This window comes from Zea mays, chromosome 5, assembly GCF_902167145.1.
Source record: "Zea mays cultivar B73 chromosome 5, Zm-B73-REFERENCE-NAM-5.0, whole genome shotgun sequence".
Classification (NCBI taxonomy): Eukaryota; Viridiplantae; Streptophyta; class Magnoliopsida; order Poales; family Poaceae; genus Zea; species Zea mays.
The window spans coordinates 68,397,124-68,422,733 of record NC_050100.1 but is presented as its reverse complement, the minus strand read 5'-3'; the positions used below and the strand labels follow the sequence as shown (position 1 = coordinate 68,422,733).

The following is a 25,610-nucleotide window of genomic DNA, read 5'->3' as shown; positions in this document are numbered from 1 at the left end:
TTCAAGTGGGTCTTTGGACCGCTTGAGAAGGGTTGATTGCAACCCTCGTCCATTGGGACGCCACAACGTGGAAGTAGGCAAGTGTTGTACTTGACCGAACCACGGGATAAACCACTGTGTCTACCTGTGTTGATTCTCTTGTGGTTATTGTGTTTCGCTAAGACTCTTATCTAGCCACTTGGCAATACTGTGCTAACGCTTAACCATGTTTTTGTGGCATTAAGTTCAAGTTTTACAGGATCACCTATTCACCCCCTCTAGGTGCTCTCAAGAGGGCGAGTGGATCCGTCATCAGTAAGACGGAATATGCGGGACCGGGCTCAAGTTGGCGGCTGGTGCGGACGGCTCCGTTTGAGGCCGAGGGGCGGACGACTCCATAGATGACGGCGTGCGGGCGCGAGAACGGATGAAACCGGGAGGACGGTAGCGCGCGGACCAGAAGCACATGGCACACTAGGTCAGGGGTAGTCTGACGATAGGGTGGGCAAAGTGAGGCAGGGTAGGGCGGGGGCATGGTTGTGCCGTGGTCTACATTATTGACTTAATAGATAGTAGAGAACAATAGCTTATTTGAGATTATTTTTGGCAAAAGACCCACTACCCCATGGTTATGTAAATAGAAATTACAATATATGCCATCATTCTTTCCTCACTTGAAATAAACAAACAAGGGTACTGCTGTCTTTATGAATAATCTACATTTGTATAATCTAGACTACCAAACAACTATATGTAGATTATAATATGTATAGATTATAATCTATATTATATAATTTAGATTATAATCCAGATTATAAAATCTATAAGATGAAACAAACAGACCCTTAGAGCATCTCCAGTAGTTATGTAAACAAGTCCCTAAATATGAATTTAACAAGTTTTCGATAAAAACTATTCTCCAACAGTTATGTAAATCAGTTCCCTAAATGTACAAACTCCCTACAAAACACAATTTCATCCCTACATTTACCAACCTTGTTGGGACTCACTAAATCAACGTTGGTACTAAATCCATCATGAAAATAATACTTTTGCCACTGTTTTGCGCTGTCCCACTGTCCTGTTGACCACAAATCCATCTCTAACGCCTAGATGTCTTGTGCCGTCACTGTTAGACAACCTCTTATGCGGAGGCGTCGTTAGAGCACATCCTGTGATGTCTTCGCGTCATCGCCACGTCCGTATGGTCTTCCATCGATAACTTCGACATCAGGGAAGGTTGTTGATATTGATTTCTACCGCCGACTCAATTAAAATTAGAAAGCAAGCTCACTTATTTTTTTTGTTGACGTAGACAACTTTAAAATTAGCAACCAATAAATAGGAAACTGTTGGATCACATACATTTTTCTACTTCTTAAAGTGTTTTAGCAACTTCTTAAATCTATAATTTAGGATGCTAAATTTACATAAGTATTGAAGATGCTCTTAGTAAGCTAAAAAACAACACCAAACACTAGCACAAGAAAGAGAGGCAGATAGGCATCGAGAGTGGCAACCGGGAGATCTGATGAAAGGCCGTCCAGGCGGTCCGGTCCAACAGTCCGTAGATCCGCATAGTGCAGCTTGATTGATGGGATGAGAGCCCATGAAGGGATGGCCGGCCCAGGCCTGGAGTTGCCGACCACGAGAGATCCTGACCAGCAGTTGCTGGGCTGTGTGTGTGTCTGCGTCTGTCACTCTCCTCTCTCGCGTCTTGGTCCTCCTCCTCCCCTTCATCGAACGAATCCATCCAAGGCAAAAGGGAACGAGGGAAGCAAGCAAAAAATCCCCAATTCCTCCTAGATCGATCCACCGCCGACGGGACGAATCCAATCCAGGAGCTATCGGCTGGAATTGGATTCACGCGCACCCGCCCGCTGCCGCTGGCCGCCGCCTAGTCTCGGCCGGCCGGCCGACCGGCCGCCCTCCCCGCGCGCGCGCCTTGCCTTGTATGGAAACACGCAGCAGCAGTCGCAAGCGCGCAGCGGCCGCCGCCTCCTCGTCCGCCTCCAAGCGCCCCCGCCGCAACTCCTCTTCCTCCTCCTCTGCGCCGCCGCGCCAGCAGCCACCGATGGAACCCTCGCCCTCCTCCCGCCGCCGCTCCCGCGCCGCCGCCGCCGACAAGGGCAAGGACCCCGACCCCGCCTCCTCCGACCACCCTTCCCCACCCGCCCCTGACGATGACGCCGACGTCACCTTCCCCCAGCCCTTCACCTCCGCCAGCACCGCCCTCCAGGGCCTCCTCCGCAGGCTCGGCGCCGGCCTCGACGACCTCCTCCCATCCTCCTCCTCAGCGCCCTCCTCCGCCACGTCCGGTCACCTCAAGAGGATCCTCGCCGGCCTGCAGGCGCACGGCGACGAGTCGCGCCAGCTCCAGTCCCTCATGCAGCTCTGCGAGATGCTCTCCATCGGCACCGAGGACTCGCTCGCCGCCTTCCCGGTCGATGCTTTTGTCCCAATCCTCGTCGGGATGCTCGGCCGCGAGGACGAGCCTGCCACCGCTGGTGCCAGCCCCGACGTCATGCTGCTCGCGGCGCGGGCACTCTCCAACCTCGTTGATGTGCTCCCCTCCTCCTGCTCCGCGGTCGTGCACTACGGGGCCATACAGTGCTTCTGTGCTCGACTGCTCACCATCGAGTACATGGACCTCGCTGAGCAGGTGGTGCCTTCCCTTTGTCTTCTTCTTCCTCGTTTTATCCTGTATCATCGCTCATCCTCACTATCATCTAAAAATGAAATATGATCAGTCATCCTCTGCATGCATGCCCTTAGCCCCTTACCAAGGTGCTGCTAACACATTTACTTTACTCGCCTGCTCAGTCTCTACAAGCCCTTAAGAAGATCTCTCTGGAGCACCCAACTGCCTGTTTGCGAGCTGGTGCCCTAATGGCTGTTCTATCGTATCTCGACTTCTTCTCCACTGGGGTTCAGGTCGGGTCCTCTGATCTCCTTACAACCGTTCTTATCTTGTGCACTGTTTGCATCTACTTACACCTCTTCCCATGGGGGACGTACTTGTTGTAGAGGGTAGCCTTGTCTACCGCTGCAAATATTTGCAGGAAGCTGCCGTCCGATGCTTCCGAGTTTGTCATGGAAGCTGTCCCCTTGCTCACGAATCTTCTAAATCACCATGATTCCAAGGTACTTTGCAAGCTCAGACAACCATACCTCTGGATTATGATATATTGAGGTATATCATGTATTTCCCAACCCTTCATCTATGTGCCTTACAGGTACTAGAGCATGCTTCTGTTTGTTTGACACGCATTGCTGAAGCTTTTGCCTATTACCCCGACAAACTTGATGAACTCTGCAATCATGGATTAGTTGCTCAAGCTGCTAGCTTGATAGCTGTTGGCAACTCATCTGGCCAGACATCACTGAGCACATCCACATATACAGTATGGGCCATTTTATTTTGATACCCTTTTATTGTTTGCTGTGGCCCCTCTTTCTCACACTTATGCTAAAATTAGGTTGCACGCTTTTCAGGGCTTAATCCGTCTTCTCTCAATATGTGCAAGTGGATCCCTGCTGGCAGTTAAAACACTACTTCTTCTTGGGATCAGCGGCACTCTTAAAGATATCCTTTCTGGCTCTGCTTTGATTTCTGGAACATCAGTCTCCCCTGCTGTAACAAGGCCTGCAGATCAGGTGAATATTTCTATCACTGACTTAGGACTTGACTATTCTGCTAGTGCTGGCCTTTTAAAAAAAAATCAATTTAGCCACAATTTCTCTCTGTGATTGGATTCAATAAAATTCCGATTTATCAGTGAAAAATTAGGCTTTGGCATCTCACACTTTCTGAAATTACATCTACCACACGTATCATGCAGACTTTTAGAACTCTAAAGGCGACATCACATGTTCATAATTATATGTACCATTGAGCAATTGTTTGGGTGATTTTTTTGAGCATTGAACATAGATGCTAAAATGTCGGGAATTGTGCTCGTCTTCTTAAACCATGCAAATAATCATTCAAAAGAGCAGTGAACTAGTATTTTCAAAGGCCTGCATACTTTCGTTGTGCTTTTATATTGCCTGAGTAAGTCTTTTGAAATGTTTTAATGAAGCAGAAAATGTTGATTTATGGCACACAGGGGAACAAAAGTCTCACTTGTAATATGATAGAGCAAAATCTCATTTGGATTAAGTAGCTGCTGTGATTCTTGTCGTCTTATTTTCTTCCTAGTGTGGTGCAAGTAAATTGTGCTTTTGGTCAATCGCATTTGGTATGGTACAGATCGAAGAGTTTTTTTTCCATGCTATACAATTGAGTATGAATATATAATGCCATCTCAGCTTCTGCTTGTTGCTGTCTTGCTTAATTGCTAAAATCATTTGTGGTACATACACACACGAGTCTGGCATTTTTTGAGTATGATCGTCTGCAACAGCTGCTGTATCTTCTCACCTAGCTGCTGAAACATTAATTCTTGAAACCCACACTGTTTGACTCATCAGTTTCATGCACCTGTATGTTTTTTGTTGTACAAATGTTTTTCATATGTTTACCCCAAATATTGCAGATGTTTGAGATTGTGAGCCTTGCCGATGATTTGCTTCCGCATATCCCTGCGAGAATCATTAAGTTACCAACATATTACCATACATATAAAGGCTCTTCAACAAAGAAATCTGCTTCCATCAAACAAGAGGGGGGTGGTTCAACAGGAAATGAAAGGTCTGGCCGTGAGAGGCTATTGCGTGAGCAACCTGAGCTTTTACAACAGTTTGGTATGGATTTGTTACCCACAATGACACAGGTTAGTGCTGGAATTCTTTTCCTGAGTCCTGACAGCCATTTCAATTGCTATTTGTGTTTTGTCTTTGTGTACTTTAATAGCCTGTGTGCTTGTTCAGGTGTATGGTTCTAGTGTAAATGCACCAATACGTCACAAGTGTTTATCTATCATTGGAAAATTAATGTACTACAGCTCCGCCGAAACAATCCAGTCTCTCCTTGGCACAACAAACATATCCAGGTTTTCTCTCTCTCTCACCTGGAACACACAAAAGAGATGCATGTTTCATTAATAGAACCGAAAAAATTCTCAGTTCATTTCTAGAGAATGATTTCAGAACAATGGATGTTAAAAGACAAAAAGAAAGTCTCTCAAGTCTCAATGTACATACTTCTTTTCCAATCCCTTCTAAGTTATTTCATTTCTATCTGCAGCTTCCTTGCGGGCATTCTTGCATGGAAAGATCCTCAAGTGTTGATTCCTGCTCTTCAGATAGCAGAAATAATGATGGAAAAGCTTCCAGAGACATTTTCCAAGTTATTTGTGAGGGAAGGTGTCGTTCATGCTGTGGAGTCACTCATATGTTCAGAATCTTCCAACAAAATGCCTTCTCAGGTGCCACCTCAGGATAAAGATAAAGATTCTGCCATGCCATCACGTTCTAGACGTCAACGCCGGCGTGCGGGTGCTGTTGCAGCAGAAAATAGTTCATTGGATGAATCAAATAGTTCCAACCTTGGTGTTATGTGCTCAACAGCAACCGCTTCAGAAGCTCCAAACACCAGCCTTCGTTTCACAGTTAGTGACCATGCAAAGTCTTTCAAAGATAAATACTTTCCGGCGGATACTGATTCAAGTGATATCGGGTTTACTGATGACCTTCTTAAACTGAGGGCACTCTGTGCAAAGTTGAATACTGTCTCTGAGAACGTCAAAACAAAAGCAAAAGGGAAATCAAAAGCTATAAGCACTAATTTTTTGGACATCTCAATTGATGTTGAAGAACAATTAGACAAAATAATATCTGAAATGCTCTCTGAGCTTAGCAAAGTTAATGGTGTTTCCACATTTGAATTCATTAGAAGTGGTGTTGTCATAGCATTGCTTGACTATTTGTCCTGTGGGACATTTGGGAAGGAAAAGGTATCTGAAGGAAACCTATCTCAGCTTCGTCAGCAGGCCCTTAGACGATACAAAACCTTCATATCTGTTGCCCTTTCTATTGATCATGGACGAGATGAAACTCCCATGGCACTGTTGGTTCAGAAACTGCAAAGTGCATTGTCTTCGCTGGAACGTTTCCCTGTTGTGCTCAGCCAGTCTAGTAGGATTGGTATTGGAGGGTCTCGTCTGACTTCAGGTCTTAGTGCTCTGGCTCAACCCTTCAAGCTTCGTCTTTCCCGAGCTCAAGGCGAAAAATCACTTCGGGATTATTCATCAAATATTGTGCTTATCGACCCATTTGCTAGTCTTGCATCTGTTGAAGAATTCCTTTGGCCTAGAGTTCAACGCAGTGAGGTTGCATCGAAGCCTATAATTCCATCTGGTAATAATTCTGAATCTGGGGTTCCTGGCACCACGGCTGGTGCATCATTAACAGCTGCAATGGCTCAATCTGGTCGGCGCCCAACAACAAGATCAAAGTCATCTGCTGCAGGTGGTCTTACATCTAAGAAGGATTCTCATGATGAAAGCACTAGTACTGCCAAAGGAAAAGGAAAAGCTATTGTAAAGCCAAACTCAGATGAATCAAAAGGACCTAATACAAGGAATGCTGCCCACCAAAAATCTGCTTCAGAGAAAGATTTGGAAATGAAGCAGGCACATGGCCACAGTAGCTCTGAGGTATTTTTTTTGTTTACATGCCTCATTCCTGGTTAGTTTGGCTTGCAAAGAAAAGTTACTGTTTCTATTCAAGTTGGGTAGCAGCTCTTCTCAAAAGTCGCATTGTCAGGGCCTAAGGAGGCCCACGGAGGGGCTGCGGCAGCAGCAGCCATGGGCCCTCCAAGGGGGATTAGATAATGATAGTTAGAGATAAGATTAGAAGATTAGTTGAGATTATTTAGGAGATTAGTTGAGATTATCTAGGAAGGTTATCAGTTAGTTTGTTGAGAGTTTTTAGGAGAGTTTTAAGGAGATAAAGGTCTCAAGCTAGACAAGGGCGGCCACCCGGTCTATTTATGTAATCAATGGATAAGAAATAAATTAGGCAAGAATTAGAAGGGAGAAACCCTCCTCTTGCTCGGCCGTGGGCAGAGGCCCTCGGCCGACGTTCCTGCCCGTCGATACCCCTCTCTAATCCCTCACCGATTTAGCGTCCATAACACACATCCACTTCTCTGGTGTCATATTTGGTGCCACCTATAAAGCTCATGGCTTGGGCGCCAAATGAACATGATAATTTTAGCCGCGGATCTAGTTCTTAATTTATATTACCCTCATAATATGTAAACATGATTTTGTGAGTTCAAAACTGTGCCAATCTAAAAAATATTAGGATAATGATCAAGAAGTAGGCTCATTTTCTAGTTGAGAGTGTAAGCATGGTAACTGATAAGTAAATACATTCTATGTTGGTATATGTAGGATGAAGAGCTCGACACATCTCCTGTTGAGATCGATGATGCTTTGATGATTGATGATGATGACATTTCAGATGATGATGATGATGACGACGATGATCATGAGGTAACTGTTTGAAAATTGAATGCCCACTCTTTTTTTTGCTTCGTTGCAACCATCCGTAGTTGCTTAGGTTCATATTCAAGGTACTAAATAGCATGGGTTCATAGCAGTTTGATGTTGCGGATGTCAGGTGCTATTACGGACCGCTAAGTTCCAATAGCAGTATATAATAATCAAACATAAATTTATGTATATATATATCATTAATATTAATTTAATAGACGTTTAATTAATTATACTTAGATAAGTGATGTCTCACATCATTATTATCAACAAAGCCTTTTAGCCCCAAGCAAGTTGGGGTAGGCTAGAGTTGAAACCCATCGGAAGCCACAAATTAAGGTTGAGGCATGTGGAAATCGATGTCTCACTCTCACATACTTTAAATTAAATAAAGGAACATGATATTCAACATATTACATATAAGTCATCACACATTGGACTGGAGTCTACAAAGAAATATATTTTGATAGCCGTAAAATAGTCATAAAATCATGTTTCATTGTCATGTCAGAAGTAGTAACCTCAATAGTTTCATGATAGTTAAAATGGGATAGGGTTATTTGTTGTATATCATACAACACTATTGTGGACACTATGAAGAAGTGCGGAGCACTATAACAGCCTGCTACCTCAAATAGCAGCCGCTAAGTTCCAACCTCAAATAGTGGTAGCGGTAAGAGACCGCTACCGTTTTTTGCGGACGCCATAGCGGTTGCTACTAACGCTATTTAGTACCATGCTTATATTTATTTACTTTATGACAAAAATAACCTTTTAGTTGGTCCAAGATGATCATTTGTGCCCTTACTTGACTAATTTAATAACCTCTCCAAATTCTTAGGTTCTCCAAGAAGGGTCTCTTCCAATCTGTTCTCAAGATGGTGTGCATGACGTGAAACTGGGTGATGCCGATGAATCTAACATTGGATCAGCTACTTTTAGCCATGCACAGCCATCATCTGGTTCTGGGGCTAGAAACACTTCTAGCAGGGGACCGGATTCTACTGAATTTCGAAGTATGGGCACATTCGGTTCACGAGGTGCAATGTCATTTGTTGCTGCGACGATGGCTGGTCTGGCTTCTGTTGGTGGTCGCAGTGTTAGAGGTGTCCGAGATCGGCGTGGTCTGTCACTTGGAGGTAGCATGAATGATCACAATAAACTTATATTCACTGCTGGTGGCAAGCAGCTTAACAAACATTTGACTGTATATCAAGCTATCCAACGTCAACTTATGCTCGACGAGGATGATGAAGAAAGGTTTAATGGATCTGATATACCAAATGATGGAAACCGCTTCTGGGGTGATGTGTTCACAATAACGTACCAGAAGGCTGATAACCAAGTTGAGAAGGGTTGCCAAGGGACTTCCACCTCATTAAACATAAAATCAGATTCTTACAGGTCCATTTCTGAAGCACAAGGGGTTTCTCTTCTTGATAGCATCTTACAAGGAGAACTTCCTTGTGATCTTGAGAGGACAAACTCAACGTACAACATTTTAGCATTATTGCGTATACTTGAGGGGCTTAATCAGTTATCCCCTCGTTTAAGAGTACAGGGAGCATCTGATGATTTTGCTGAGGGAAAAATCAATACCCTGGATGAGTTATATAGAACTGGAGCCAAGGTACCTTCTGAAGTGTTTGTCAATAGCAAGTTAACACCAAAGCTTGCTCGGCAAATGCAGGACGTTCTCGCACTATGTAGTGGCAGTTTACCTTCTTGGTGTTATCAAATGACCAAGGCCTGCCCATTCCTGTTTCCTTTTGAGACAAGGAGGCAGTACTTCTATTCCACAGCCTTTGGGTTGTCACGAGCATTGAATCGACTCCAGCAACAGCAGAGTGATAATCACAGCTCTGGTGGTGAAAGAGAGGTCAGGTTTGGCAGGTTACAACGCCAGAAAGTTCGTGTTTCCCGTAACCGTATTCTAGATTCTGCTGCTAAAGTTATGGAGATGTTCTCCAGTCAGAGGGCTGTTCTTGAGGTGGAATACTTTGGCGAAGTTGGAACTGGGCTGGGGCCTACTCTAGAGTTTTATACTCTCTTAAGCCATGAACTACAATGTGCTCAACTGGGATTATGGAGAGCTACTTCTTCATATGATTCAGGATTGCACACTGATATGAAGGATGTGATCCGTTTAGATCCTGAAGATGGGTCGTCAGGAAAAGAACTCAACACAGATCTACCAGGTGATGGCATGTATTTGATACAAGCTCCTCTTGGATTGTTCCCTCGACCTTGGCCACCTAAAGTTGATACTTCAGAAGGTAGCAGATTCTTCAAAGTTTTGGAGTATTTCCGCTTAATAGGTCAAGTGATCGCAAAAGTCCTGCAAGATGGCAGACTTTTAGATTTGCCTTTATCAACAGCGTTTTATAAGCTTATACTTGGACAGGTATGTACAGAGAAGCTCTATTTCCAAGTGCTTTGCTTTCATTTTGTTTTGCTTTGTTTTATGTATTAATTAGTTGTTTGTATTCACTTTTCACGACTTAATGTGTTGCAATTGGCCAGGAACTTGATTTGTTTGACATAGTGTCATTTGATTCTGAGTTTGGGAAGACATTGCAAGAACTGCAAGTTCTTGTTGAACGAAAGCAGTTCCTTGAATCCACTTCTGGCAAGAACCAGCTACAAGTTGCAGATTTGTGTTTCCATGGCGCTTCTATTGAAGATTTGTGTTTAGATTTTACTCTTCCAGGTTATCCTGATTATGTGCTTAAAGAGGGTGAAGGAGGCACAATTGTAAGTGATGAAGTTCCATATTAGCGTGTATTTATCTTGGTGATTTCACTTTGTATGTTTTAATCTGTTAGTATCATCTGCAGGTTAATATTTATAATTTAGAAGAGTATATTACTTTGGTGGTGGATGCTACAGTTAAGTCAGGGATAAAGCGACAGGTTGAGGCATTTAGATCAGGGTTTAATCAGGTACAGCCTCATTGGCATTGCTCTAACACAATCTTATAATAATTCTACTTGTTCTGATTTTGTGTAGTTCAGTTTACTCTAATAGTTCTTGTTTATTTTAATGTTTCGTAGGTGTTTGACATGTCATCCCTCCACATATTTTCACCTCAAGAACTTGACTATCTAATATGTGGTCGACAAGAAATTTGGGAGGTAATGTTCTGTCCTTTTTATCCAAGTTAATGTATGTAAAAGTGTGGCACTAAATAAACCTTGGAATCTGCAGTCGGAATCCCTGGTGGATAACATAAAATTTGATCATGGATATACTGCTAAAAGTCCTGCGATCGTGAATGTAAGCTCATTCGTCCTCACATGCTACATCTCTTACATACATCCAGTTGTGGTTTTTGAGAAGTGTGGTTCCTTGATTCTTGCTCTTGTTTGTAGCTACTCGAGATTTTGTCAGAATTCACCCCTGAGCAGCAGCATGCGTTCTGCCAGTTTGTAACCGGTGCTCCTCGGCTTCCACATGGTGGATTGGCTGCCCTTAGCCCCAAGCTTACTATAGTTAGGAAGGTACCTTTTCATGGTCTATCTATCGTGGCATTTGCTATAATGACATGTGCACACCTATTCTGCTTGATGTTATTTTTGGGGTAACTCGGTGTTTTGATTATTGCCAGCATCCTTCAAGTGCTGTGAATACTTCAAATTCAACTGGGGCAGTAGAGTCCGCTGATGATGATTTGCCTAGTGTGATGACGTGCGCCAATTATCTGAAGCTGCCCCCCTACTCCACAAAAGTACAGTGTCCTTGCTGTTTTATCACTAAAAAGTCAGCTTGACATTCTGATGGTTCCTGCTGACGGGCTGTTGCTATTGTTTGGACAGGAAATCATGCGCAAGAAGTTGCTTTATGCGATCCTGGAAGGCCGAGGATCATTTGATCTTTCATAAGAAATATACAATATCCGAACTAACATACAGGGGTCAGTTTTATTCTGGAGATTTAGTTTCTTGGTCCATGTATAACACTGAGTTGAGGTTACCAGCTCACTCAGCAAACGGCTTCAAGGGCGAGAGCCCCAGTCCTCACTCGGATGCAGGTGCTGCTGTCGATTTCTCCCTTCTTTTACATTTGTTCAGCTACTGTATTCTCTTCGAGGGTTGCCCTTGTCACCTGCAATTATGAATCTACAGCTTTTGTCATCGAGGAAGTTTAACAGATTTTGGTTTCTCTACCATGATCTGTTTCCATTGGGCAGGCTAAGCTATAGTAATTGAGGATGTGCGCCTTGAGTGAGGATGTGCGCCAACAAGAACCCCCGTTTGTTTCAGTACATGTAAATAAAAGGGATTTTTTGTTCCAGAATTGTTATCTGTAACAAGAACATCTACATCTGTGATGACTGACCATTAATAAATGTGTCCCGGTGTACCATTTGTTTTTTTTCTTTGAGCACTGGCAGTAGCAGGATACACAAAAGGGAGTGTATGCTATATACTACTAGTCGCGGATAGCTCATCTGGTCATGGCCACAGTTTTTTCTTATGGAGAGAATAACAAAATTTGGCCCTATAAACAGAAAAAAATAAAGTGCAAGAATCGGCAGCATGAGAATTGTTTGTACCCAAGACTATCTTTAGTAGCTTACCCATCCTACTTATATTTAACTCTACAATAGTGTAGTTTATAGTGCAGAAAAGTATATAAATAGTGTTTTAAGTAAACTATTAAACTCTACTCTACATTTAAACTCTACTATTAAACTCTACGAATAGTGTAATCTATAAATAATGTTTTAATTAAACTATGAGTAAACTACTGACTGTCTAAGTGTTATTACTGAGGATTCCTACACCACGATAAAATATACTTAGTCCGTTCTAGCTTTTATTTTTATGTCCATATTTAAATGGATAACAATGAATCTAGAATGCATATACTAATATCCTAAAATAAATATTATTCTAAAAAACAAATTATAATGAATAATAATAACTATATATATAATCATAGGTGCAGGATAATTTGGTTATTATAATTATTATTATATAAGATAATTAATATAATACTCACACCATCTTAAAATATAATTTATTTTAGATTTGGAGTGTTTGAATGTACTAGAACTAATAGTTAGTTGACTAAAAATTGTTAGTAGAATTAGATAGCTAACAAATAACTATCTAACTATTAATTAATTTATCAAAAATAGCTAATAGCTAAACTATTAGCTAGAGTGTTTGGATGTCTTAACTAATTTTAGCGACTAACTATTAGCTCTAGTGCATTCAAACACCTCTAAATCTGTTCATTGCCGGCTACCTTTCATAAATAACTTATGAGGCCAAACTAAAGAGGGCAGGGCAGGCGAATCGAAGGAAAAGTAGTCAGGAGAGGCGTTTCCCTCGCAATCGACCATCACAGATCAAATCGCTGCAACTAGCTAGGGTTTCGTCGCCTCATCTCTCGTCGATCCATCGATGGCGTCCGAGGGCGAAAACAAGAGGATGATCACGCTCAGGAGCTCCGACTTAGAGGAGTTCGAGGTGGAGGAAGCGGTGGCCATGGAGTCGCAGACTCTCCGCCACATGATCGAGGACGACTGCGCCGACAACGGCATCCCGCTCCCCAACGTCAACTCCAGGATCCTCTCTAAGGTCATCGAGTACTGCAACAGTCACGTCCACGCCGCCGCCAAACCCGCTGACTCCGCTGCCTCCGAGGGCGGCGAGGACCTCAAGAGCTGGGACGCGAAGTTCGTCAAGGTGGACCAGGCTACGCTCTTCGACCTCATCCTGGTCGGTAACCTCCCCTCCCCTTGCTTCTTTTGCGATTCCTGTCTATGTATAGGTTAGATTAGATCTGCTACTGTCTTTCTAGGGTTCGGATTAGATCAGTATATATTGATTGATTGGTTGTGCGTCGTGGTGGAGGTCCGTAACCAATCAATTTTTTTTATCTCATAAGAGATGTTGTACTAGCCCCTGCTGCTCTGGAATCAATCAACCACAAAAACTGTGATGTGGCTAGGAACACTGTTGATAAATCATGCTGTTGCTATTATTCGTAACAACAATGCACCCGTATCAAGCTAGCTACAGGCGGGGATGATATTTGGTTTGCAGTGAGATAATTTAACTAGCTAGTCAGACAGAATTTGGCTTGTACTTGCGACTTTTGCACACTTTGGGGATTGTTCGTTTGACCGCCACGTGGATTGGGTGGTATTGAGTCGGTTTAAATCCATCCAAATTCATTCCAATACACTTCAATCCACATGTAATTGGACGTGATTTGTGTTATTTTCTGCCATTGCTGGTTGACATAATGGAACTGTATTTTCAGGCTGCCAACTATCTGAACATCAAGGGATTGCTGGACCTGACCTGCCAGACGGTTGCTGACATGATCAAGGGCAAGACTCCGGAGGAGATCCGCAAGACATTCAGCATCAAGAACGACTTCACCCAAGAGGAGGAGGATGAGATCCGCATGGAGAACCAGTGGGCCTTCGAGTGATTGTTGTCTTCCTTTCCCTGGTGATGGTGGTGGTTCTTTTACAAGAACAGATGGATGTCTGCACTGCACTCTACAATGCTAGTCTATCTACTTACGAAATAGTAGTGAAATAGTAGTATAATGGTCGTGATGGTTGTATCCTTTTTTGGATTGGATGTATGTCAAGCTGGTGGGTGCTAGTTCGTCTGTCTGGACTTGTTACTAGTTAATATCTCATAATACATATATAAAAGTGGATCTTATGATGATTTGCCTCCATGGCTGGTTGTTGTGCCAACGGTCTACTCGTGGTTGTCAAGGAGATAAGGGAAATGCTGATAAGGCCGGCCACTTGTCTGTTATCCACCACCCTTCCTATCTTAAAAGGAGGAGAAAACGAAAATGAAATTTCTGGCGCCTGTCTGCCCGCCCCCTGATAAGGCCGGCGAGAGAGAGAGAGAGAGAGAGAGAGAGAGAGAGAGAGAGAGAGAGAGAGAGAGAGAGAGAGAGAGAGAGAGAGAGAGAGAGAGAGAGAGAGAGAGAGAGAGAGAGAGAGAGAGAGAGAGAGAGAGAGAGAGAGAGAGAGAGAGAGAGAGAGAGAGAGAGAACCTCTCTGCAGGTGCAGCCATGGCGAAGCCCGTCTCCATCCAGGTGTGGAACCCCAGCGGCAAGTACCGCGTGGTGAGCACCAAGTCCATGCCGGGCACACGATGGATCCGCCTGCTCACCGACAACGACTGCCGCCTTGAGGTTTCTTCTTCTTGTCCTGTTCAATTCTGCACCAAACGAACCTGACCCTTCCCTGTCCCCGTCCCTGTTGGCAGATATGCACCGAGCACAAGACCATCCTCTCCGTGGACGACATCCTGGCGCTCATCGGCGATCGCTGCGACGGCGTCATTGGACAGCTCACCGAGGACTGGGGGGACGTGCTCTTCTCTGCGCTCAAGCGCGCCGGAGGCACGGTCTTCAGCAACATGGCCGTCGGCTACAACAACGTCGATGTCGAGGCTGCCAACAGGAATGGCATCGCAATCGGCAACACGCCGGTGAGTGAGTCTCTGTTTGTTGCTGCTGCTTCTGCTTCTGTTTGTTGTTGAATTGAAACCAAAACCAAAACCCCAACCCCAATCAAAACCACAGGGCGTTCTGACGGAGACGACGGCTGAGCTCGCCGCCTCCCTCTCGCTGGCGGCAGCCAGGAGGATCGTCGAGGCTGACCAGTTCATGAGGGCTGGCCTCTATGACGGATGGCTCCCACACCTGTCAGTCCCTCTGCTTCCTCATATACTCCTGCAAATGCAACAATAACAATGTATTGTCGCAGGTTCGTTGGCAACCTGCTCAAGGGCCAAACTGTTGGAGTCATTGGAGCTGGTCGCATTGGCTCCGCCTATGCACGCATGATGGTACACTACTTCCTATCCTCTCTCTCTCTCTCTCTCTCTCTCTCTCTCTCTCTCTCTCTCTCTCTCTATTGGATTGGTATTCAAGCTAATTGCCATTCATACCAGATTGAGGGTTTCAAGATGAACCTCATCTACTACGACCTGTATCAGGCCACACGTCTTGAGAATTTCGTCACAGGCAAGCAAGAATGCTACGTACCTATACCATGCATGTCACTGGCACAGATATATACTAATCTGCTTGCTCGATCTGTGCATTGCACTCCTACCTCCAGCATATGGGCAGTTCCTCAAAGCAAACGGTGAGGAGCCTGTCACCTGGAAGAGGGCCGCCACCATGGAGGATGTCCTCAGGGAGGCTGACGTGGTCAGATTCAGCAGTCCATTAATTAATCTGACCATTCCATTATCATATTGTTTTGTTTGAGTTTGCTTGTTTCGTTTGGCGGCAGATAAGTCTGCATCCGGTGCTGGACAAGACCACCTACCATCTGATAAACCCCGAGAGGCTGGCCATCATGAAGAAGGAGGCTGTTCTTGTGAACGCAAGCCGAGGGCCCGTGATCGATGAGGCCGCGCTGGTGGAGCACCTCAAGGCTAACCCCATGTTCCGCGTTGGCCTCGATGTCTTTGAGGTACTCCGATCCATCCATAGAATCGAATAATTGATGTTGATGATGATCAGTATTAGTTAATTTGATCGACAAGAAGCTCTTGGGCTAGCATGCATATGCTCAATCCATCGTCATCATCAACAGGATGAGCCTTACATGAAACCTGGACTCGCTGACATGAAGAACGCCGTCGTGGTACCGCACATCGCATCAGCCTCCAAGGTACCGTATCCATTTTGTTTTGTTTGTTTTTTTGGTTTTGCTTCGTTCCTTGTAACAGATTTTTGAGGTTACTCTATATCTACTACTATAGAATAGAATTTATATATAGTAGCGGGCGGCCGGCCGACTGACGAGATGAAATGTTGTCTGTTTTTCTTCAGTGGACACGCGAGGGAATGGCAACCCTGTCTGCTCTCAACGTTCTTGTATGTAAGCATGATTAGGCACGCATATATGGTTATTATTACTAGTAGTTACTGATGTGGATCGAGAATTGGCAACTCTTGGTGCAGGGTAAGATCAAGGGGTACCCTGTGTGGGGGAACCCCAATCAGGTGGAGCCCTTCTTGCAGGAGAATTTGACGCCACCGCCTGCCTGCCCAAGCATCGTTAATGCCAAACAAATTGGTTGGTAGCCCTGGCTCTCCCATCTACTTTACCAGCTGGCAAATAAATGAAAATCAATTTCTTGATACATATACTGCTGGCTCAGCTCCTCATTACATTAATTACATGAATTTCTGTCATGCCAACTTTTTTTGTTGACTAAGTACGTAGTATGTTGCAGGCCTGCCATCGGCAAAGCTTTAGGAGCGAACACTGACAGGCTGGTATCTACATGTTGAAGATGTGTCGTCGTCGTCTCCACCACGCGCACATATATGTACATGCATGTGGATTGAGGTCATGCATCTGCAGAGCAGGTAGCACATATTAATTTGGATCATATATATTGACCAATACACACTGTATGCTAGATTGCTAGGTTGCTGTGCATGGATCATATTGATCAATGACGACCAGGCCTCCCTCCGTTTCCCTTCTATATTTAGGACCTATTTGGTTCCTTAAGTCCAATTTGGTTCCTTAAGTCCATGGACTAAACTCCCGTATTCTTACGAGTCATTTAATAAGTTTTGAACACTTTTAGTCTCTTCAAACAGGGTAGGGACTAAGAGCATGTATGGTTTTTTTAGTCCAGACACTAAAATTTGGTCTCTACCCTGTTTGGTGCATGAACTAAAAGTATTTAGAACATATTAAATGACTAGAATACATTAAACGACTCATAAGAAGATCAAAATGCCTCTTGCTGTTCTCCTGCCATTAGTGCAATTGAAGTAAATGAGGGCCAAAAAGTGAAATTAACATGATTTAGTCCCTTTTAGTCACTTTGTGGGACTAGGATCTAAAGCAGTTTAGTAGTTTAGTCTATGTTTCAGTTCCATTGTTTGACTATTTAGGGATTAAATGAGACGAAAATATAGAGACTAAGCTTTAGTCCCTAGAACCAAACATGCCCTAAAATGTCTTTTACCATTTTCCGGCCATTACTCTTCTTTCATTACAACAAAAATAAATGAAGATCAAAAGATGAAATTAATATAGTTTAGAGCATATCCAAAAAAATCTCGTAAACTAATCCCAAAAGTGTTTTTAGGAAAGGAAACCCATTTCAAGCTCTTCAACAGTTCCCTCTTCTTACCCATATTCTTCGTGTCCTGCATCCGCTGCCTGCTGTCCCACAAATTTGTGCGTAGCGGATCCTTCCCCAATCTAGCTCGCGCAACTACCTACTTCCCGTGTAATGCCAGCACATAAGCATTTGATCTTACGGACGCAAGTCCAGCAACCGACCCAATTAGCGTTTGGCGTGCCCCATGTTAGGTGTTTCAAAAATAGTAAGGATTATTTATCAGTAGTCTAGTATGGGTTTAGCTTTTTTAGGATTTTTAATAACAACCCTAATAAGACGTTTTGGGGAACAAATTTTTAGTGCCCTTTTAGAGTTGTTCTTATAGTCCCTTTTAGTCTTCCAAGGAACTTGGAATTTAAAGAGTATTTAGATACTTTAGTCGCGGAACTAAACTTTAGTCTCTAAAATTTCTATTTGGAAGATCTCTTTACCAAATATACCCATACAAGTCACACACACCCGCATCTGCGCGCGCACACACACAATAATTTTGGATAACGACTGAATATAATTTAGTTATTACCGGTAACTATGATTACAAATATTATATATATAAATGTAAAATGTTATTCGTCATCTTAGATGATGCTCATCTACTATGAAATGACTCAACAAATTTAAGTTATTTGTGATATTTAGAAGTCATTCTTTAAGTAATTTCAGGATAGATGATTATCACCTACACTATCGGAATATGGCGCTTTGCCGAGTATTTTTTATCGGGCACTCGACAAAGTCCTACTCTTGGTAACGACCACGTTTACCGAGAGTAGGACACTCGGCACAGGGAAACACTCGACAAAGAACAGTTTGCCGAGTGCCAAACTCTTGGCGAACCTAAACACTCGGTAAAGGTTCGTCAGTAGCTGTCTATAGTTGACGTCCGTTACCTTTGCCGAGTGTTGCCGAGCGCCAGGTCTTGACACTTGGCAAAGTAGCTTCTTTGTCGAGTGTCGCAAGACCGACACTCGGCAAACCGTATTTTACGAGTGTCATCCTTGGACACTCGGCAAAATATTTTTTTTCCCAATCAAACTTTTTTGTGGTATGTTTCTACACTATGTAGACTTAAATGTTCTATTTTGGCACAATTATAAAAGTGTTTGCTATAACTATTAGATTTAGTTCGTATAATTGAATTTCTTCGGATAATTCAGATTTAAACTACAAGTCAATCGAAAAATGAAAAACCATGAATACAAAAATGATATCCATGTCACACTCGGCAAAGCCTTTACCAAGAGTGTTTTACAGGCTTTGCCGAGTGCTTCACACACTTGGCAAAGAGACCGATTCCGGTAGTGCTAGGGTGATGAGCAGCATGCACTAGATACAACTATTATTATAGTATTAATTAATTAATTTATGACACGGACGTACAATAATTCAATTAATAGAGTCGTAATAAATGCACGTAAATATAGATAGATAGAGAGATGTAGAGGCCGGAAGATTAGCTAGCAAACAATTAATCAGACAAGCAAATGTAAATACAGCAGCAAACAATTAATGCATAATCCAGCAGATCAAATCCATCTCATGAAATGAAAATAATGGTAAGCTAGACGAGGATGAGCTTGACGTAGTTGTCGAAGACGAAGTCGGCGAGGATCTTGTACGCCTTCTCCGTTGGGTGGTAGCTGTCCCAGAAGAGGTAGTCGCCGACGTCTTGGCAGACGGCGGAGGTGACGCCGTTGCAGAGGACGGAGACCTCGAGGAGGCCCGTGCCGCAGCATCCTCTGGTGGACTGCGTGAAGCCGTAGCTGCGCGGGTGCATCATCATGTCGTAGAGGAAGCCGTAGATGTCCATGAAGACGAGCAGCGTGTCGGGGTACTTGGCCCGCAGCGCCGCCAGCTGCTGCACCATCCCGGCGTTGTATGCGACGGCGATCTCGTTGTGGCCCTGCGAGCAGCCCCGGTCGAGACCGCCGGACATGGTGCGCTGCGACGGGACGCAGCCGATGGGCGGGATGCCGATGAAGGCGACGCGGCGCGCGCCGGCGCGGATGAGGTCCTCGACGAAGGCGGTGGCGTGCTGCACCAGGAGGCGCGCGTAGGAGGCGTGGTCGTAGCTGCTGCGCGCTCGCAGGGTGAAGTAGGTGTTGGCCACGTCGTCGCTGCCGGCGCAGATGGCGAAGACGCCCCGGGACAGGATATCCGACACCCTGGCGTCCCCGGCGGCGTCGCGCACCTTGCCCAGGTAGTCGTGGAACATGGTGAGCTGGTCCGGGAGCGAGATCACGGAGGCGAGCTGCGGCGTGAGCGGGTCGAAGCCCGTGCCGCCGGACGCGAAGCTGACGCCGGTGACGAGGTCGTGCTTGTCGAGCGGCTCGGAGGTGAGGTAGGGCGGCAGAAGCTCCTTGATGCCGAGGCGGGAGGCGATGAAGTCGGTTGGTATCCTGCCGTTGCAGAACCTTCCCGTGGCTCTGTGGTTCTGGAAGTCGGTGCCGTAGGGCGGGAAGTCGGCCTTGATGATGGTGTGGATGTCGTTGTTGTTGCCGGGGTCCACGATGGAGTCGCCGAACACGATGAGGGCAGGCGCCAGCGGCTTCTGCTTCTGCTTCTGCTGCCTACCAGCAGATCTCGTGGCGTTGACACCTGCTGCTGCATTAGTGGTAATAAGGGGGGCGAACGAGATGAGCACGACCACCAACAAGACCCTCATGCCCATGCTAGAAAAGAAGCAGAGCAGCTTGCAGCTCGATATGTTATTGGGGAAGAAGAAGAGAAGAAGAATGCCGCCGTATATATGGCTAGCTGGCTGAGCAGAGCAGAGCTGATGCTGCTGCGGTGCTGCCCCATATATAGCAGTGGCAGTGGCATGTGGCATGTGCGTTGTTGCCACTGCCTCTGGGCTTGTTGCTGGACTCGGCTCACTACGCATGGAGCTACTAGATGGAGCCAGCCATGGAGGGAGGACCACGCCCAGCGGCCAGCGCCCGTGCCGCCGCCGGACTGCTTGTTGCATTATTGCCCACCCCTCCATCTTGTTCATCTCTCTTCGTTCTTGCACTGTGCTCACTCCATCCCATCCTCAAAAGTGATTACGCCTTATATACTAGGATATATACTAGGATGGAGGGAGTATGTCACTAGCTAGCCAACATGGCCGTAGGTTGCTATGCAACCCAATACATTAGGTATAGGAATCAAACTTCTCTATATTATCGCTAGATGCAAGTTGTGTTCTAACCCGTACAAGCGCAAGTCATGAGTTTGGATCATATATAGGGTATGTACGGCGCAACACAACAATGAAGAATCCATATTCATCATCGGTAGATATAAGTTATTCCAATTCGTATGAGTATGGATCACGAATCAGGATCACATACGAGACACTAGAAGGGCGTGAGTAGTGTAGTTTGAAAAGTAAACTCTCTACTTCGCGGATAGTTACATAGTGGTGAATGAAAAGAATGGAATGTCTAGAGAGAAATTTTGCCTCCTTAATACTAGGTATAAGTTAAGGAGAAACAAAAATAGTCGTGGTCTCTCCATAATCAATCCCTTCTAACTGAAATGCAATTAAATTAAGGGCTCATTTGGCATCTTCAGCTCATTGCTAGGGTGTGCAGAGGACTGAAAGCCTCTTGTGAAACTAAAAAAAGTGGCTTTACTAGCTCCTAACCTCCTTACAACCATGCATGAAAGAGCAAGAGCTAGTCGAAGCTCAACTTGATCATGGTCTAAATTAACGACTATGACAGATGAGTGTATTACACTGAAAAAGCTTACATATGTGGATAAACCTTTAACTTTGGTAGATAAAAACAGAATGTGAGACTCTCCCCACGTTGTCCAACTTAGACATCTCAGGTGGCTTCCCCCGCCTCCTCGCCCTAGTGAAAGCATCTAGGCCCCTGGTTGGTTTTAATGATTAATGACAACGTAATGTTATATATGACTAACATGTGTTTTGCAGAGACAAATGGTAAGTTAGGTCGCATTACAGGTAGAAATACTACAACGGTGAAAATAATCCCAGAGATAAGAACTCGAAGCGACGACTAAAATGACGAAACAAAAGGTGAAGGACTACGGAGTCCGAGTGTCAAGGAGATGTGGACACTCGTGATTTAGTTAGGTCTTTTATTCTCTTTTAGCCGTACTATAAAGAGGGGTTGTCGATGAGTAGTTTGACCAACAGAGTTCTAGTGTAGTGTTGGTGCACAATCACACTCACATACAGTGCTAGGTGTCCCTCTAGAACTCACTCACAAGTTAGAACGAAAATCGATTTGAAAATCAGCTGAAAAACAAGAAGTAGAGTTTCTGGCCCTGGGGCACCAGACTGTCCGGTGTGCACCGGACTGTCCGGTGCACCCTCTGCCAGGTGGGTCCAGGCTGGCCCGGGGAAGAGCCTTCCCCACGCAGAAACCCGAGAGCGCAGGTTTCAGAGTTGAATTATAGTGGCGCACCGGACAGTGACTGTTCACTGTCCGGTGTGCCATGAGTCCAACGGCTAACTGTCAGAACTAGCCGTTGGAAACGACCGTTGGCGCACCGGTGGCGCACCGTTGGCGCAACGGACTGTCCGGTGCGCCAGTGCGCAGTGAAATGCCTGTAACGGCTAGTTGGTGGGTGAGGGCTATTTATACCCCCTCCACCCACCATATTCAATGTCTTGCATCCCACATTTATTCCAGCACATTGCTAGAGCATTGCAAGCACCAAAAGCCTAGTGAGGAGATTAGAGAATCTTAATCCCGCATTTGTTCCTCATTAGGGCTAGCAAGAGCCACCTAGAGCACACACCACTTGCATTAGGCTTCTCTTAGTCAAGCGAAAGTCTACGGCTTGTTACTCTTGGTGATCGGCATCACCTAGACGGCTTGGTGGCGTTGGGAGCTCGGTGATCACCGTGAAGATCTTGTTGGTGACCCGACTTAAATTTGTAAGCGGTCTCGAGGGATCCACCGCGTCGGAGTGGCAAAGGATCATCTCGTAGTGAGCACTTGGTTCTTGCGAGGACCAAGGGGGAGCGATACCCTTGCGCGGGTGCTCCAACGAGGACTAGTGGAGAGTGCCGACTCTTCGATACCTCGGGAAAAATTGGAGGAGTCTTCTAAACCTTGCTTTACATTCCGCACTTAATTCAAGCTCTTTTCATTGTGTATTTGTTTAGCAAGTATTTGAAGTATTGTCTTAGCATTATTGTATTCTAGTATTATTATCTTAGTGCTAGTTGTTGGGGTGAAGTTGGGCTCTTGCTTAAGCTCTTGTTTAGCTTTTAATTAGTGTTGATTTTTAGAAAAGCCCAATTCACCCTCCCTCTTGGGCATCGTGATCCTTTCAATTGGTATCGGAGCCTTGTTGCTCGTAGATTAGCTTAACCGCTAGAGTTACGATGTCCGGTGGGGATGGACCTCCTCCCGTTTTTGATGGTGACGATTTTCCATATTGGAAAATTTGTATGGAAGCATATTTAAAGGCTATACACATTGGTGTCTATAAAGCCGCCACACAAGGATTCCCCGAACCTAGAGATCCCACAAATCTTGTAGGTGATGAGTTCAATTATGAGAAATGGAATGCTAAGGCTAAAAACACCCTTTTTAGAGGCCTTTGCAAAGATGTGTTCAATAGAGTAAGAAATCATAAAAATGCTCATGATTTGTGGATGGACATTTGTGCTCTACATGAAGGAACTAGAAGTGAGCGTGAGGAGAGATATCACATAGCCATGAGAAAGTTAAATTCTTTTGAAATGCTTGCTAATGAAAATGCCAATGCCATGTACTCACGTCTCAATATTCTTGTAGAGGAAGTTAATGGATTGGGGCTTACTCAAATCTCACAACCAGATGTTGTGAGGAAGATTCTCAGTGTCCTCCCAATAGACAAATATGGACACATTGTCACTGTGCTACATCAAATGGATCTTTCAGTTACCACACCTACACAGATTTTGGGAAAGATCAATGCTCATGAGATGTACATGCACATCAACGACAAAGAAGAGTCATCTTCCAAAAGAAAGGATTTGGCTCTCAAAGCAAATCAAGAAAGAAAAGGAAAAGCAAAAATACAAGTTGAGGAAGAATCCTCAAGTGATGATGACCTTGATGCTAACATTGCCTTGATGGTAAGGAAGACCACCAAGATGTTGAAGAAGCTCAACAGAGAAGGCATCAAATTTGATTCAAGAAAGAAGAAATTCTTTTCCAACAAAAGAAAGCCCATTTCTGAGATGGATTGCTACAACTGTGGTGAGCTCGGTCATCTTGCTCATCAATGTAACAAGCCCAAGAAGAACAAGTTCAAGGGCAAGAAAGAAGATGACAGCGATGATGAAAAGAAGGAAAAGAAATTCTTCAAGAGGAAGGATGGGAAGCAAAAGAGGTTCCACAAGAAGAAGAATGGAAAGACATATATTGTTGGTGACTGGCTCACCGACATTGAGTCATCAAGTGGATCTTCTTCAAGTGAAGAAGAGAATGATGAAAAAGTTGCCACCTGTTGGGAACTTGTTCTCAAATGCTATGAATTAAGAACAAGGCAACATAGAATGTTAAATGTTAAAGCCCTTCGTCCGCTGAAGCATTATTTCCCTGAGGATTTAATGAGCTTCGGACGAAGGTCATGAATGATAAATCACGAAGGTCCTACCTTCGTGTTCAAATATAAAATGATGCAAAATGAAATATAAAATATAAAGCGTTAAAGAATACCAAGAATAAACAACATTATTACCTACTTTATAATATAAACTGAAATACTAAAACATAATGTTTAGGTACATTTATACCTTCGCCTTGGCAGAAAACAATAATTCCAGAATAATGTGTTAGCAATTACAAGATTCCGTGAACAGTAAAGGAGTACTGTTCACTATTTATAGGCACAGGACGCAGCCTGTAAGAAATTACAATCATACCCCTTACAAAAGATTACAATTATGACTCAGATCCTTATGGACTAAAAAGTCATTCCACCTTTAAGTCGGTTCGATCCTTCGTCTTCGGATACGTTATAATATCGAAGCTTCATGAGCGGTAGCTTCGGTATCACGTATAAACAGATTTGCCGAAGGTGTTTCTTCCTGCAGGACCTTCGGCGACGAAGCATGGTCCCAACAGTAGCCCCTTCGCGGCGCTAGATCGTTTTTCGTAACGAGCTTGATCCGTGAAAAAGTCTCTTAGGCTTCGGGAAGCCGAAGGTCCGAAAAACACCTTCCCTGAGCTCGTTGCTAGGAAACGATACAATTTCCGAGCGCGAAACGGTCCCACCATGCAGGTTCACCTTCTCGGGTTTTGTGGCCCACCGTTCAGTGGGTGCGAGCGAATGTTTGTCCGGTGTAAAAGACTTGACGATTCACCTTCTTACCTGTAGCACTATATAAACAGACGGGTAGGTGTGAAGTTACCACAGCATTCATTGCTATTGCACTGTTTTGCTGCCAAAAATTTAACCATAGCCGAAGCTTGACTTTTGCATTCAAACTAAGCACCACTTTGGATTCTGCTTCGTCACAAGAAGAGTTTCGGAAAAAGGTTATTAATTTCCAAAAACTTCAAGAAATTTATAATCAAATGGCCAGAGTACGCTCCACTGCCAGGGTTGAGCGTGATGGAGGTGAGACCGAAGCCACTGAAACTGTTCCAATTTCCGAAGCAATGAGGCGTTCTGGGTTGGTTTCATCAGAGGACACACCTGCTGCCGAAGCAACTCAAGCTAATGTTGAAGAAGTTGGTTCCGAAGATGAGTACAGCTGCGGGGTGCCAAGTAAACCTAGTCATCTGGACTTTGGAAAGTCTACCATCTCTGAAGCTGATGTTCCTAAAATGGTGAAGCTGGGTTATTTTAGTGAGGCCAAGAAGGAATTAATTCGTTTTGGTGGAGAAGAAACTATCCCAAAGCCAGGAAAGGATGAGGTAGTAGTCTTCAAAAGTTTTCTTAAAGCTGGTTTAAGATTCCCCCTAAACAAGATGATTGCTGTTGTACTGAAGAAGTTTGGAGTTTACCTTCATCAGCTGACCCCTAATGCTATCGTTAGGTTAAGTGTTTATATTTGGGCCCTTCGTAGCCAGGGAGT

General features: G+C 44.5%; 4 protein-coding genes across 9 annotated transcripts; 3 read left to right on the top strand and 1 right to left on the bottom strand.

The window, feature by feature from the left end:
* Positions 1-1,627: 1,627 nt before the first annotated feature.
* On the top strand, positions 1,628-11,798 carry LOC103626504 (uncharacterized). Of its 3 annotated transcripts, none has more exons than XR_552980.3 (18): positions 1,628-2,641; positions 2,803-2,913; positions 3,007-3,123; positions 3,216-3,383; positions 3,475-3,636; positions 4,518-4,754; positions 4,852-4,973; positions 5,168-6,578; positions 7,320-7,421; positions 8,263-9,825; positions 9,945-10,175; positions 10,259-10,363; positions 10,475-10,555; positions 10,629-10,697; positions 10,793-10,921; positions 11,029-11,148; positions 11,237-11,451; positions 11,611-11,798. XR_552980.3 is itself a non-coding variant. In NM_001352177.1 (17 exons), the coding sequence occupies exons 1-17, from the start codon at positions 1,934-1,936 to the stop codon at positions 11,300-11,302; spliced, it is 5,502 nt and encodes a 1,833-aa protein (NP_001339106.1). In that variant the 5' UTR covers positions 1,672-1,933; the 3' UTR covers positions 11,303-11,783. The 3 variants fall into 3 exon arrangements, 1 of the variants encoding a protein (NP_001339106.1); XR_552981.3 differs by having other exon boundaries at positions 11,546-11,786; NM_001352177.1 differs by having other exon boundaries at positions 1,672-2,641; positions 11,237-11,783.
* An 881-nt stretch (positions 11,799-12,679) lies between these two features.
* On the top strand, positions 12,680-14,113 carry LOC100193107 (uncharacterized). The gene is made up of 2 exons (NM_001138269.1): positions 12,680-13,150; positions 13,698-14,113. Exons 1-2 carry the CDS (start codon positions 12,833-12,835, stop codon positions 13,869-13,871), a joined length of 492 nt encoding a protein of 163 aa, NP_001131741.1. The 5' UTR covers positions 12,680-12,832; the 3' UTR covers positions 13,872-14,113.
* A 111-nt stretch (positions 14,114-14,224) lies between these two features.
* Positions 14,225-16,966, top strand: LOC100193709 (uncharacterized). Of its 4 annotated transcripts, none has more exons than XR_566518.4 (11): positions 14,225-14,600; positions 14,675-14,899; positions 14,994-15,115; positions 15,178-15,259; positions 15,365-15,437; positions 15,535-15,626; positions 15,712-15,894; positions 16,018-16,095; positions 16,257-16,305; positions 16,389-16,503; positions 16,664-16,966. XR_566518.4 is itself a non-coding variant. In XM_008682969.4 (11 exons), the coding sequence occupies exons 1-11, from the start codon at positions 14,253-14,255 to the stop codon at positions 16,719-16,721; spliced, it is 1,431 nt and encodes a 476-aa protein (XP_008681191.3). In that variant the 5' UTR covers positions 14,225-14,252; the 3' UTR covers positions 16,722-16,966. The 4 variants fall into 4 exon arrangements, 2 of the variants coding, with proteins under 2 accessions (XP_008681191.3, NP_001304127.1); XR_004858120.1 differs by having other exon boundaries at positions 16,654-16,921; XM_008682969.4 differs by having other exon boundaries at positions 16,257-16,301; positions 16,654-16,966.
* A 1,934-nt stretch (positions 16,967-18,900) lies between these two features.
* On the bottom strand, positions 18,901-20,336 carry LOC100192615 (uncharacterized). Its single transcript, NM_001137830.1, has one exon. The coding sequence runs from the start codon at positions 20,241-20,243 to the stop codon at positions 19,134-19,136; it is 1,110 nt and encodes a 369-aa protein (NP_001131302.1). The 5' UTR covers positions 20,244-20,336; the 3' UTR covers positions 18,901-19,133.
* Positions 20,337-25,610: the final 5,274 nt, after the last annotated feature.